This window comes from Rhipicephalus microplus, chromosome X (genome assembly GCF_043290135.1).
Source record: "Rhipicephalus microplus isolate Deutch F79 chromosome X, USDA_Rmic, whole genome shotgun sequence".
Taxonomy (NCBI): domain Eukaryota; kingdom Metazoa; phylum Arthropoda; class Arachnida; order Ixodida; family Ixodidae; genus Rhipicephalus; species Rhipicephalus microplus.
In genome coordinates, this window is record NC_134710.1 from 484402864 (window position 1) to 484418645 (window position 15782).

The 15782-nt window shown below is 44.1% G+C and overlaps 1 protein-coding gene across 8 annotated transcripts in view; it reads left to right on the forward strand.

The window, feature by feature from the left end:
- LOC119160785 (motile sperm domain-containing protein 1) overlaps positions 1-15782 on the forward strand; it is a 146626-nt gene that overhangs the window by 122217 nt on the left and 8627 nt on the right. For 7 of the 8 annotated variants that reach the window (XR_005108330.2, XR_012887737.1, XM_037413017.2 and 4 more), the window contains one exon: positions 9240-9401. The exons of the other annotated variant lie outside the window; for it this stretch is intronic. Coding sequence is in view for 5 of the 7 variants with exons in the window: in XM_075880889.1 (XP_075737004.1) it covers positions 9240-9348 (109 nt within the window). In the remaining 2 variants the exon portion in view is untranslated. Of the gene's footprint in view, positions 1-9239; positions 9402-15782 lie in introns of those variants that run through there. 8 annotated transcript variants of the gene reach the window in all.

The following is a 15782-nucleotide window of genomic DNA, read 5'->3' on the forward strand; positions in this document are numbered from 1 at the left end:
TGACTGCGACGGGCCATATGCCGCATCAAACTGATGCACTCCGTCACGTCCTGGAATTGTACTCGGACGTATTCGACTTTTGTGACCATCCGCTAGGTCAAACCAGCGTTGTGAAGCACCACATTAACACTGGCGATGCATCTTCGGTCCATCGACGGCCGCACGGCGTCTCTCCTTCAGAGCATCATATAATTAAAAAAGAAGTCAACACGATGCTGGCCAAAGACATAGTTGAGCCATCTTCTAGTCCATGAGCTTCCCCTGTTCTTCTTGTACAGAAAAATGACAACAGTTGGCTATTCTGTGTCGACTACCAACATCTGAACTAGATCACTAAAAAAAGGCGTCTACCTGCTTCCACGCATTGACGACGCCCTGGATTGCCTTCATGGTGCTAAGTATTTTTTTTTTTCCATCAAGCTTCGATCAGGCTACTGGCAAATTGCTGTCGACAGCATGGGTCACGAGAAGATTGCTTTTGTGACCCCTGATGGTCTTTACCAGTTTAGGGTCATGGCGTTCGGATTATGCAATGCTCCAGTCACTTTCGAGCGAATGATAGACACACTCTTGCACAAGTTCAAATTGTCAATTTGTCTATGTTACCTCGACGACTTCATTGTATTTTTCCCAACCTTTGAAACACACTTCGACTGCCTTCCCTCCATCCTTTCTGTTTTTCTTAACGCAGGACTGCAACTGAACTCATCGAATTGTCACTTCGGACGCTAACACCTAACCATGTTGGGCCATCTTGTCGACTCCTCTGGTGTGTGCCCTGATCCTGATAAAGTTCAAGCTGTGTAAAACTTCCCTGTCCCGACCAGCATCAAGAAAGTCTTCTGACATTTTCTAAACATTTTTGCAGACGTCGCCTGCCCTCTTGCGGGCTTGCTGCAGAAGGTTCCATTTTCTTCGAGTGCTGCGCAGGCTTTAGCGTTCCCTAATCTCATCATGTTACTCACAACACCACTTACCTTATCACGTTCTCTAATCTCATCTCATTATTCACAACACCACCTATTCTTGCCCATTTTGACATTTCCGCCCCAACAAAAGTCTGCACTGATGCCAGCGGCCACGGAATCGGTGCTGTTTTGGTCCAGCATGAAAGCTGCTGCAGCCGCGTTATTGCATATACCAGCCATCTGCTCTCTGCAGCCGAGCGGAAATACTCAATCATCGAACGGAAATGCCTTGCACTAGTTTGGGTGGTTGTGAAATTTTGATCTTATTTACTTGGTCGCTATTTCACCGTATGAATGGATGGATGAATGGATGTATCCGGCTGTGCCCTTTAGATCGGGTGGTGGTTCACACCACCTAGCTATAAAGTTAAGTACTATCACTGTGGGTTTAAGGATTCAATTTCTTTCGTGCCTCGATTTTAGCCACCAATCAGTTAGCCTCCTCCTAGTTATTTCTACCCGTTTAAAGTCTATTTCGCCTTCACTGTCCCTGAACCCCAATGCTTTGAAAAATTCGGCGCCATTATCTTCGACTATAGAGCGGAGCCCTTTACAGAACATTTTCAAATGTTCAGCCGTTTCATCCTCTCCGCACGAACTACATACCGTGTCTGTGCCTTCGTATTTCGCTTGGTACGTCTTGGTCCACAATACTCCCGTTCTAGCCTCGAAGAGCTGAGAAATACCCCGAGAATTATCGTAGATCTTTTTCCTTGCAATTTACTACTTTAAAGTTCGGTAGGTCTCCAGTGATGATTTCATAAGCATTCCTATCTTCCACATGTCCCTCTCTGTTTCCTTCACCACCTTCTTAACCGATGTTTTCTTTTGGCTTATTATTCTGCTGTTCTCTAAATACTGGCTTGACAGTTTTCGAGTTTGCTTCCTTCATTTAGTATCAACATTCTTCATGTACAAGTAGCTGAACACTTTCCTAGCCCAACACTCCTCTCCCATTTTTCTTAATCGCTCCTCCTCAGATTTCATCTTGCTGCTAGCTTCCCTGCACTCAAACGATATCCATCCCATGTCACCCTGTACCCCCTGATTTGTGGTATTCCCATGTGCTCCCAAAGCAAGTCTACCTATGCCACGTTGTTTAATTTTCCAATCTTGCTTGAACTTATAATTTTATTCACAAGACTGCATTGCCGAACGTCAAACCCGGGGCCATGACACCTTTACAAATCCCTCTCACAACGTCATACCTATTGTAGTTCCACAGTGCTCTATTTTTCATTACAGCTGCATTCCTGGTGCCCTTAGTCATTACATATCTTTCATGCTTTCTTAGATAATCAGCCCCGTTATTTATCCATACGCCCAAATTTTTGTATTTATCCACTATTTCTAGCGCGACTTCCTGTATCTGATGCTCACTGCCTTTGTTATCATTGAAAATCATGATTGCCGATTTTTCTCTGCTATACTTCAAATTTTCCCTATCTCTGTTGTTACCACAGATGTCTATCGATCCCTGCAGATCTTCCTTGTTGTCGGCTATTAATACTATAGCATCTTCATACATCAATGCTGGTAATGACTGTTCCATGTGTTTTCCTTGCTTGGCAAAAAAGAGGCTGAAGCCGAGTCGACTCCCCTCTAATTTGGCTTCTAGTCCCTGGAGATACAGCATAAATAACAAAGGTGACAAGGGACATCCCTGTCGAAGCCCACGTTGTATCTGTATAGGTTCAAATACATGTTCTTCCCATTTGATAAGCACCTTGTTACTTTTATAAATATCCTTTACAAGATTAGTTATTCCATCTTCCAGATCTATTGTGCCCAGTATTTCCCTTAAGTCTTCTTGAATCACACTATCGTAAGCTTCCTTGATATCTAGAAATGCCAGCCACAGGGGCCAGTGTTCTTTTTCCACTATTTTAATACTTTGCATCAATGAAAACAGATTGTTCTCCAACGACCTTTGTTTACGGAACCCATTTTGTAGTTCTCCCAGCACCTCCTCATTCTCCACCCATGTCTGTAGTCTTTCCTTTACTATCTGCATCACCAGCCTGTAAACTACTGATGTCACTGTTATAGGACGGTAGTTGTTTATATTGACTTTGTCCCCCTTTCCCTTATAGATCATGCTCATCCTGCTTAGTTTCCACTCATTGGGAGCTTCACCATCCAGTATTGCTTTGCTCGCTGCCTCTCTTAATGTTTGCTTAAAGATTGGTCCTAGTTTCTTTATTAGCATAGTTGGGGTGCTGTCAGGGCCTGTTGATGTGCTATTAGGAACCCTTTTCTCTGCCCTTTGCCACTCTCGTTTCCTCAGTGGAGCCGCTGAGCTAATTGGTCCATCCTCATCTGGTACTGTGCATGCAGCGTTTTCTTGGTGTTTAAATTTTTCTGTCATCATTGTTTTTATATATTCCGTTGCCTCTTTCCCTTCTAGTCTGGCCCTTTGAACTGTAGGTATAAGCCTCTGTGTCATGCTTGTCTTATTACTCAGAGAATTAAGATGGTTCCAAAACATTGCAGCTGCCTTTCTATCCTTTTTGTTTACTTCTGCCATTCATTGGGCCCCCTTTTTCTAATCTTGTCACTGATCGAATCGGACGCTTCCCTTCTGCAGCTCAAAAAGTTATCTAATTCTCTTTTGACATCATCTTCCGGTTCACCTCTCTGTTTAGCATACCTGTGTTCCCTGGAGGCTTCCTGACGTCTTACTATGGCTCTCTTAACTTCCTCATCCCACGAGCTCTTGGGTTTGTGTCTGCTTTTCCCGGTTTATTTGACTTGTACCTTAGCAAGCTCTAACTCAAACAAACGAGTTAGATTTGTGTACGTTCACTCTGTTTTAGTATCCTCGGTGATTATTTTCTCAATATCTTTAGTTGCTATTTCTATTTGCCCTTCTGAATAATTATTACCGTGTGGTTGCTCGTAATGCCACCTTTCCAATTTCATTTCTCTTTTAAAACTCAGCTTGATACGTTTGTGATCACTACCTGAGCTTCTGGACCCATATTTATCTATGTTCATCACCCTTAGCTGATTATACACCCTATGTGACAACATTGCGTAATCTATCGTCGACTGCGGCCTTCCCAACTCCTATGTTATCTGCCCTTCGCATTTCTCGGTGCTGTTGCAAATGATTAAATCATGCCTTTCAGACATATTCATTAGCATTCTGTCTGTTGGGTCAGTATATCCATCCATGTCTGTCACAACTGATTACCACGCCCTCTGCTGGCTCTCGTCATTAAAGGATCCCACTGGGTATCTTGGTCGTTGGGTAGTACGGCTCCAAGAATCTTTCAAATTTGGCCGCTTACACCATGATGCTGACTCGCCGTCCAGTAGATTCCCCTGAGACATTTGATAAAGTGCCGCCATGTGTGTTCTCTCTCTTTGCTTTGAGCAACATCCGTGGTGAACAGCACCGAGATTCTCTTCCCATTCGTCTGCCCCATTCGTCTGCCCCATTCGTCTGCCCCATTCGTCTACTCGACAGTTTGTGCTTAAAGAAGTCACCTTGTACAGATACAATGTGAACACAAATTGACACGAACTGCTCCTTGTGGTGCCTTGCCACCTATGTTCAAGTGTTATTGCCCAGCTCCTTGGGACTCCCACCTCCGGTCACCTTGGTCTCTCTTAGACGTACAACCATGTTCAGCGTCAATTTTACTAGCCCAGGCTTTATCGTTCTGTCCATCGCTACGTTACCGCATGTGACCAGTGCCAACGACGCAATGAGTCCTGCTGGACTCCCCCAGCCACGTGATCTTTTTACTGACCCCTTTTTTCGAGTTGGTTTTGACCTCCTAGGCCCTTTCCCTGAATCTACATATCTGCCAAGTCTCCCGGATCGTCCGGGAGCCTCCCAGATTTTGACCATTTTTTCCAGTTGTACGGTTGTCATGAAAACCTCCCGTAAATCGAAATTTCTGTGCCTGATCTGGCCCCATTAACAAAAAAGCTGCTCAATTCACTCCAAGCTCTTCGAACCTACCCCATTTTATTATAAATGAGTTTAAGAGGCGCTCATGTAAACGTACAGTATAATCTCAGTGATGTGAAATTGCAGCAGATACGAATTTTTAAATTCCCCAGCCAAATTTTACTATTTTACTTTATTGGGCCTCAATTTGAATGTTCCGAACACATTTCTCAATCGCGGCGGGTGATACGAACTTTAGTACGGAAACCGTCAAATGAAGGTCGAGAGCAGCGTACTCGAAGCTTCGAAAGTACGCGTGCGACCGGCGCACGCACTGTCTTCTACAGTGCGTGTGATTGTCGTTGCCACATTTGCCGAGGACGAAACCGTGGTCGCTCTTGACTAAGTCATGTATGGCGACAATGTAACTGAGAGAACCCCAAAAGTGTACGCTCAACCAGTCAAAGCAACGCTGCTTTCCGCAAACTCTGAGGACAAACCAGCGGCAGATGCTATCGTAGATGGCATAAAGTGACTTAGTTTTGAAGGCGCAAGTGCAGCTAAACGCATGTGGATTATAAAATGAACTTGTGTTTGCCGCAACTGTCGCGCACAAAACCGCGGTTGCGGTGACGCGATAGCGATCTACGAGCTCCGAGGGCACGCAGCAGTAGGTTAAAGGCAGTAAATAGGTAAAAAATAAAAAAAGTTAGTTTCGCTGCAAGGACGAAGCAATAAATGCGACAGCAACAACTTGGAATGTAATGCTGAGAACGGCAAGCAGATCGAAACGTGCCGTGAGCTGCTCACACACAAATGACGCACGAAAACGATACTCGCAGGATGAGAGCGTACTAACAGTGTTTATTGCTCGACACGTAACGCGCTGTTTAAACAAAAACAATGCATGATACGTAATCACAGCTACAGATGAGTACAAACTAACAAGTGTCCCAATTGTTATACCTCGCTGTGTATGAAAAGTGCGCTGTTTTCGCAAAAGATGCCTGTGCAGAGACCGAAGTGACCTTTGTGGGCCCGGCAACTAACGCTTTCGTTTCAGTGAAAGCCGAAGACACACGATTCCTCCACCAAAGGATTAGCGCGCGCGCACAGGCATCTATCCATGGGGCAAAGTACACGTAAGAAATAAACACGCGTCGGCACATCGCGGCGAGCTCGGTGGCGAGCGCAGGCAGCTTTTTTTCTTTGAGTATTCGTATATATAGATACGTATACATATACGGTGAAGAACGGTGGTGGTGGTGACGGCAAAAAAAAAAAAAAACAGCCTGGGCTGTCCATATAATTTCTATCGCAATAAAAAGGGACCAGACGCGTTTTGGCGTTCCTGTCAAAAGAATCTAGCAGCGAGCAAAGCTTTGACCCGCGCTTTTGCCACAGCCAGCTGCGCCGTCCCATCCGTTCACGTGTGTCCCAGGAAAACACACGAGAACTGTTTTGACTAAAATGGATTCTGCTAGTTATATTGATCCTTTGAGACTCTCACCTTGGTGAAATACTCTACCCTCGTGTGTTCGGCCACTCCTAGCCATTATAAGACCGCAATGCTGATTTTGGCGCTTGGGATTGAGACCCCCCTTCCATCCCCTTTTGTTTTTCGCGATGTTTTTGTTTGTTTATTTGATCTTGTTTTTTTAATGCCCCCCCGCGGAAATCTCCCGGATTCAGAATCCTTGAACTTTGAAGGTATGAATCTATCTCCGGAAACAAATGGATAGCTGTCGCTACAGATCACACAACCCAGTACGCCATCACACGGGCTTTTCCAACCAGCTGTGCCACAGATGTTTCCGATTCCTTTCTATACGACGTCACCCTCCATCATGGTTCTCCATGCCAACTCCTCACAGATCGTGGACGCTATTTTGTGTCCCAAGTTATTGACGACCTGCTTCGCTTTTGCGAGACCAAGCATAAATTTGCAACGGCCTACCACCCACAAACTAGTGAACTTACTGAACGATTCAACCGGACTTTACCTGACATGCTATTTATGTATGTCTCCTCCCACCACCTAGACTGGAATGTTGCATTGTCCTTTGTTACATTTGTGCACAACTCCTCATGCCACTATACCGCTGGGTTTTTACCATTCTATCTCTTATTTGGCCGCGACTCAACTCTATCTTTAGACACAATCTTTCCAACAGCTGTCGATTCGCCGACTGAATTTGCCCATGACACTATCACCAGAGCTCGCGAAGCACGAGACGTTGCTCATAAGCACCTTTTAGCATCACAAGAGCAACAAAAGCAATGATAAAATGCACATCATCGCGACTTTTCCTTTGCCCTGGGTTCCCTTGTGTTGTTGTGGACCCCGTCTCGGAATGCTGGTCTCTCTGAAAAACTGCTTTCTTGGTACTCGGGACCCTACTGTGTTTTGTGCTAGGCGACCGCCGTCACCTACGAGATAGCCCCACTGAAGTCTTCATCTCCTTCCGCTCCACTGTCTACGGACATTGTTCATGTCTCCCGTTTTAAGCTTTGCCGCTCTGCAACACGATAGAAAGCACCGAGATGATGCTTCAGAACCCGGGGGTCATATTACAAGACTACATCACGCTGAAGAAGCAAGAAAGACGACGAGGAAGACGACGTAATTTTGGGATGTGGGGTGTGCTCTTGCTTGCCATAAAGGCTTACGCTTGGCATTGTGTAAATATATCTCAACTATCGCCTCGTTTCTCTGTGTGCTCTCCCGTAACAATATGTAATTGCAGTATCGTGCAGTGGACGCACTGCATGGAGAACACAGGGCACGGCGCTGAAGCGCCGGCCGACACGAGGTACGCAGGAGCCGGTAGCGAAGCAGTAACTTCCTTATTATGTACAATGCCGTGCATATATACACAAGGTAGCGCCCCCTGAGGGAGAAAATACTTTACATGAAACCGAATCTGGCAACCATAAAATCAAAACCGAAACGCCACACCATCCCCCCCCCCCCTAGAAAGAAAAGGACATGTGGCTCTAAGATCCTTATACAATGAATAACAGCACATAAGTAACTTTTATAACCTTATACAATTTTAGAAGAATGTTATGACTCGTAGAACTTCTGTGTTTACAACCTTAATGTCCCCCCCTCCTTTTGTCGTAATGTAACCAATTGAAGAAGAGAGAAGCTTTATGAGAAGGAGAAAAAAAAAAGCTATGTACACAGCACACCATGGCTGAAAGCACTTATACAACTAACATACGACAAGAAATCACAGCATACCAGTCTATCCCTTATAACCTTGTACAATAACTAGATGCACAGCATACCCACAACATGCACACGTATAGTACAGGCTTCAACATGCGAGTAAGAAGAAGACTTTAGGACACGAAGTCCTTAAACCTGGATGGTTTCTTATGCAAACGTTTAGAACGCCGAAGCTCATTGCGCTCTGAAGTGCATGGCTACCCTGAATGCCAAATGATTGTTCTCATAACGATCCCAAAACGTAGTTGACTGAACATAAACCATGAGAAAAAAAAATAATAGGGAATTGAAACGGAAACACCACAGTAAACATAAAGAAGCATGTTGGAAAGCAACAATAAATATGCTTGATTCAGTAAAAACAACCTAAAATTTACAAAACAGCTCCAGCTTCTTAACTGCCAAATGTCCGGTCATTTCAAAAGATCAACGGCTATACCATTGAGTTACACTAATAATATAATAGAAGTAACACCTACGTCAAGAGGAAAAGCTATTTCATAAGTGGGAAAGCAGGCTTGGAATTTTAGTATATTTCCGCATCATGATTTTTAACTTTCAAAGTTGCGAATAAGTTTCTGTACTTTTCGTTTTAATGTGAAACGCCACATGGACACTTGATCATGTTCATCATGACATCTACTGTGCACGCCTTTTCACCCAGGTTGCAGGCTGGCACTTTAGCTTGAAGAGTTCATGCTTCTGGTTGCCAATAGGCAAACAGCTGAGCTGCATTTCAATGACCAACAACAACAAAAAGAAAAGCCACGCATACCAGACAAGTTTGGTGTTGTTGCAACAAGAACTATTTCAAGCTGTCTGCGATTTTTTTAAATATAGATTAATGCTTAACCAATGAAATTTTTATCAGGTTTATGCAAAAACAAGTAAACTGGTGGCTCAAGTTGCTGTCCATGCGAGAGAAGGATAGTAGAGTTTCAGAATAAATAAATGGTAGCATTTTGTTTCTCTGAAAATTAGCAGCATACCAAAATCTGTAGTATTTGAACATAAAAATTTAATTTTTTTGTAATATCATGCAATGAAAAAGTGGGTTGCAGGAGAGCATACTACAAGTGGACAGCGTTGTGATCAGTAGGCTAAGTGTGCCTGTTGATGAAATTTGTATGTGCAGGGTGCATGACCATGCTCATCGTCACTTAGAAAAGTCTGCGATGCCCAACTGGACAATCCTGAAGTATACAAGTCTATGGTCAAGAAAGGTTCCATGTGAAGTTGTGTGACCCGGTCGTCCTGGTGATGTTTTGTTTTCTTCAAATAAAGTGTGCCTGATATATTTTTTTGTTTTTACAAATTAACTGTCATCTAATAGCTGAATCTGCATTCTGTGGTGCCTTGCATGTATTTCTGCCGGCTTACAAGCAGTCATGGGCACGCAAAAAGAATGCTGTTCCAGTTACTGATTTTCTAAAGAGTATGTTTCGTCATCGCGTAAAAAGTAATTGGTTACTTGCCAAATGATATAATTTAATAGAATACGCGCGAAAACTAACGGGGAGTGTATAACGAGTGAAGATGGCATGTATGGATCAAGTTTATTCCTTATATTCTTCAAGGTGTATCAGCCCGCCCTGTTCAGATAGCTTTGCTTCCGCTGGGCATACAAACAGTTTCTGGTGCCCCTGTCACACGGCTGATCTAAGGTCATTGTCAACGAATGACATTAGGTGAACTTCGTGTCATTTTACCTGGCTACTGTTGCACAGCCAAAAGAAATATTTTAGAATGATGGCCATGACCAGAGCCTTTCTAAGCGATGACTTCGCGAGAAATAAACATACAATAAAGCTTGCATAAAACATGCGTGTATCCTCGAAAAAATATTTTATCGCTAAAAAGGTGCTGTGAAAATATAAACAGCCTTTTTTACATAGATTGTCGCAGCACTGCATGACACAAATGAAGTCAAGCCAAGAGTCAATTGAAAACCAATATGGCCGATGATATTACTATCAATGTTTATAGATACTTTTTCAGTTCTCGAACTCCTCCTCTCAAAATGGGCGCATTTGCTTCCACTGAGTGTGGGGGCCCTGCAGTCTATAACCAGCTGCTCTATGCAGGGCCTGGCTCCAACGTTGGCTGGCTTCACTGCGAATTCAGTTTTGTGCGTTCCGTGCCGGTGTTCAGTGGTGCTATTTTTTGTTTGTTTTTTGCTGTGTGTATGTCTCATCGCTTTCTGCACGCGTGGCATGCTCTCACAGTCTTCTGAAGACAATTCGACGCCTACATTCACGAAGCCACTCGGACCTCTGCGACATAGAAAACTCTCTAATTGTTGACATCGTGGGCACGATCGACCATGTGTGTACGCACTGAACTCATGTGTATGTCTACCACTTGCTGCTATCTCGTGCACCATAGCTCAGACCTTGCGGACATCATAACAATGTGTTTTGTGCACGGGCGCACCAGGAAGTACAGGAAATGCCCCGAGAAACGCCGCTTCTCTCCCCCATCCGACCCGCTGTCACTGCAGAAGTGAGAAATATCCATTTGAGAAGTCGACATTGACCGTGGTACTTGGACATAACCGTGGTATTTGGACATTGAGGAGTGATGGAGTTCCTTGTTTATTTGCGAGCTTTCCAGTGTACTTATCATGAAGCCGCAAAAGACGAAGTTCGTCAAAGAAAGGGTACCTGGACTTCAACCAACTGCTGCTGCCTTACGATCTGCCAGAACTATCTCTGCAACAGGTCGGGCACCCGCTCCTTCCAAGGACTGAGCGATTTTCTGAGCGATTGGCAAAAAAAGGCTTCAGTTCAGCTTCCTGAAACTTCAACCAACTGCTGCTGCCTTACGATCTGCCAGAACTATCTCTGCAACAGGTCGGGCACCCGCTCCTTCCAAGGACTGAGCGATTTTCTGAGCGATTGGCAAAAAAAGGCTTCAGTTCAGCTTCCTGAAACTAGAGTTCAGCACTCCCTGAGGAGGCGGAAAAACCTCCAATTACAGTTTTCTCTAATGCAGAATTCAAAGAATATATCTACTGCATCCTCAAGAGCACCGTCATCTACTAGAATTTGACCTACATGGTTCCAGCAAATGGGAAATTTTTAAAAATTTACTTTTTCATATACCAATGTGGTCACTCAAGGATGTAAAGGCCATCGTGTATGTCGTGCTCCTTGCAGTCTTGATAGCCTCAGCTGTCCGCCTGTTAGCACAGGGAAAGGCATAAGTACGTCGCTAAAAAAATATTCATGACTTGGACTGTGCGGGTATGACTGGTGCCGCAGAGGTATGTGTGTCTTGGGTCATTTTAGCAAGGACACTGAAAAAATATAACGGCAAAAATGACCAAGAACAAATTGCAGATTGCAGCCAGGTAATTAAGAAATCATTTAATCTGCACCACGGCCACTCGAAAATGGAGGTAACTTGAGATATGCCGCTGAAAGAAAAATTTAGAACTGCGTTCCCAGCAACTCTGAATGATCTAGTTCAAGATATACCTGAATTGCAGAAAGTGTCAATTCATAGTACGCCCATCATGCAACGAGAAGCAAAATCACCAAATGGGTATAGGTACACAATAGATTGGCTAATGCTTTGTTTACTGCTCACAAGCCTGAAACGTTACAGGAAGCACTTGTGTGATATTTTAATGCTCGTGACAAGTGTACATTACATATAATTTCCTTTTCATAAGATAAAGGCAACGTAGTTGTAAACTGGTGTGTGATTATGGCAAGTGTTCTTGTGTCAATGCAGTGATGTTTTCCTATTTTCACAAAAATTTGCATTTTTTATTTGAATGATCACAAGTTTTATCCACTGATAGACACCGATAAATCTGAATATTTCAGAAACAAAAAGTGCTCTGGTTTAAAGCAGCTGAACAGAGAAATAGCATAATTTCAGTGGTATATTGAGCATGTCTGATACCTTACAGCAAATACTCGGTTTCAACTTCCTTTACTGTACAGCCCGCTGAGGTGCTTCTTGCTGTGCAAAGTCAATGTACACAGCATCGAAGATCCCTATTCTAAGACTTTCAAAAATAGCTTTAAATGACTAAGCTAGAACCAAATGAGTCAGAGTTTATACCGAGACTTCGTTTACACGTAGCTGATACAATTGAGCTCCAAATTTTGCTTCTACTACCTGGAAGAACAACAAATTAGAGGGCGACAAACAGCTCTTTAATCTACAAATGCTTGCCTATCACCATGCTTACGCTAGCTATTATTATTACCAAGAACTCGGAAAGATTCCATGCACGCATTTAGGCCCGACATTATAGTCCTAGTTCCTGAAACGAAAAATTGTGGTGCAGGACTCTTAACATGAAATCGTTTTGTGAACGCTGCACACTGGCTACACTGCGCCTAGCAGTAGCAGACGACTCTCGTTTGCTTCACACAAAGTTCGACTGCAGCGCCACTGTGGCGTGAACTGCAACTGACCACCTGCTCTCCGTAGGCGAAGCGGGGAGTTCAGAAACTAAAAAAAAGGTCTACAAATGTTCATTACGATCATGAAGTGGGGCATTCTAGCACGCTCAAGCATGACCCGTTACGAGGCATGCACTCGCTTCCTTCACGGCCTCTGCACAGGGGGCTGTTTCTACTTATTGCTGCAATCTTGCGGGGGCGTTCCGAGCCAACTCTCCGTAAAGTCACTGAAACTAGGAAAGTAGTATCGCAATGGCGTCAACAACAACAACGTCAATCAAAACTTGAAAGTCGCACCTTGCACAGTAAAGCGGCTGCTGTCGAATGCAGGAGAAACCTCTTTGCTGATAGCGCCACGCAAGCGCAGCGGCATAAAAACAAAGCGCGTGGCCTCCAAAATGGTGCTCGCGCTGCGTCATAGAACTACAGAGGCTGTGTTCCAATACTCACCGTAGACGGCTAAATAGACAACTAAATGGACGGTGGCGGTCATCTTAAGTCCCATTCCAATTCTCATGTATACGGCAAAATAAACAGCTCCGAGAAGACCGCATCATAGACAAATACGAAGCAGACTACTTTGCTGTCTAAACAAGATGGTGGCTCAGCGAATCGCTGACATAGATCAAATCTTGCCATAATGGTCGTCTGCTCACAAATACACGCTTTCCGCTGAATGTGAGTCACGTTTATTTGTTTTTGATTTCAACATGAAATAAGCCAGAAAATACAACTGTTACGTTTGTTTATTTTAGCTTTTTCTTCTTGACGCGAGGTGGCTCATCGTCACGTAAAAGCTGTCCAGAAGTCTTCTAATTCTCAGACACCATGGGCTCGGTGCTGTCTTCTAAGCAGCCTGCATAGACTGTCCACGTGCTGTCTAAGAATTGTCTACGTGTTGTCTAAGATGCGCCGCATCTCGGCTGATTCTCCTGCGGGTGAAAGTAGCGGCAACGCTATGGTACTGAAAATCTCAGGATTGGGAGCGCACGTGCCCGAGCCTGCGAAAGCGTGTAATTGCTTGTTTTCAGCGCGTTTAATGTGTTTCTGAGCCTTTATCAGTTGACGCACTTGTTACGTGCCATGGTGCATGAGTGAATATGCAAGCACGCCGAAATTGTGTCGATACATTCATTGTTTCAAGAGCCTGCCGACCCACGCACACACACAAAAAAATGTCAATCAGAATTTGCACGGATCCGCCTAGCTTTTTACTCAATCAGTGCTTTGAGCTGCGTTACATCATAAGTGGCTACTGGTGAACTAAAAAAAAAAGAGGAGTATCAAAACCGTGATTAAACCACACGCTCGTTTTGTCCGCAGTCTCTACGATATCCAGAGCACAGTGTCCCTCATATGAGCCTACATGCTCTTATGAGGGACACATGATTGTTTCACGAAAAACCCGAGTATAAGTAACGTTGGCACAACATTATAGGTGACGACTCTGTTTTGTCATGCCAGTTTTGCTGAAGATAATAATTATTGCTTCCTGCAAAGCTTATTACATATCAAAGTTATTAAAACAATACACAAACATATTAAAAAGTGCCAATTATATATATAGCATGTCTGTTAATCTGCGTGAATTCATTGTAACCAGTTCTCATTTTGCATTGACAGATTAAATTGTGCTGCTTTCCAAATATTCAATTGGTGTAACGCCATTGCAAGCGAGCAAATTTATGACAATGTTTTAAATTATAAGCGAAGTTCTGTTATTAAGTGTCAAAAGTGTATGCAGGCTGTGGTACACTTGTTTTGAGAAATTTACCTTCCTTGTATATGTACACAGTAAGCACACACACATATATATATATATTAGTGTGTCCTATGTAACTTGAGTCAAGAATTTAAAAATGAAAGGAACTTAGGAGTTGAATTGAACCAAGCACATACTACTCGCACTCGGCTTCCTGAAGCGATAGCGTTGTGACAAGGTGTAGTCCCTTGTTTTCAAGCGTGCAACCGACATTTCCCTTTACGTCAACAGATTCAGAACTGTACAGTACATTTCACCACGCAGAACATGCGCATTTATTTTTCTAGCATTTACACCGGCGTGAACAGGAGCAGCCTCGAACCACACAAAATCTTCTATGATCCGTTCACCAGTGGTGAAGGAATGAATTCCAGAGTTGCTCAGAGCATAGTGCACCATAACCCTTTTCTCATAACGCGGGAACTCTTGACAAGAACTGCCAGTGCATGTAACACGAGTTTACTTACGCTCTACTGTGCACCGTCCATGCCTCTTCGTTGCCTGTTTCGGGCATTCTGAGTGATGAGAGTCGCAGAAATTTCACTCCTGCCATCAACTCTTTCGCGTTCATTCACATTTGCGATGGCTCATCACAACGCAACAGAAACTACCAGCCTTCCGTATGGGCACAATCACAAACGTGAGACGTCTCGCACGCAGAGTAAGATACTGGGCGAGCGTGACCTTTGGCTCCTGAAGGGAAGCGGAGTCAATGCGTACCGAGAATCTTTCCGCCATGTGAGAAACGAGCGCTGGTGTTTAAGGCGGAACTTTACCAGGCAACATGTATCGTCGCTAAAGTTCTCGTTTCTCGCAGTCAGGGTCACTGGCCGAACTTTGCTGAGCGCGTTGCTTCCTAACAATTCGAAGTCAACCCCTTGAAATGTGCTGTTTACACGTATTGCTAAGTAGTTCATGTCCTGGGTAGATCAGCGCCTTTCTATGAGACTGGATGGTCGCGTCGAAACGCCGTGCACTATAACGCTTGACGATTATTTCTCGAAAGGCGACACTGCTCTCAGTACACACTTGACAACTGGCGAAAATGAGGATGCCGCTTGTCACAGGTAGGCAGCTTCAATGAAGTAACGTGCCAGTTGCGTTGAAGGGCACTTTAGGCTTTCATCACTTCTGGCCTTTTCTGGACTATTTATGGCTATTTATTATACCAGTATAATGAGTACTTTAAAAAGAATCGGCACACCTTGACGATGCTTTCTTCCCCTCTGCCACAGAATATTCCGGAATCTGCCACTCTTCCCAATGGCGAAAAGTTTGCTGACGTGTACTCGAACATTGTCTCAACTTCGGCGCTGCAAGGGAAGTTAGCAGTATGGGCTGCGAAATGGAAGCGGGAGAAGCGAGAAACGCTGAGAATGTCTGCGATGCCAGCGGTTGCCAATTTTTGAGAGGCATTTTTCCCAAACGTGCACCACCTTCTAAAGATTTTCGCAACTCTGCCGGTGAGCTCAGCTGAAGCAGAACGCTTTTTTCA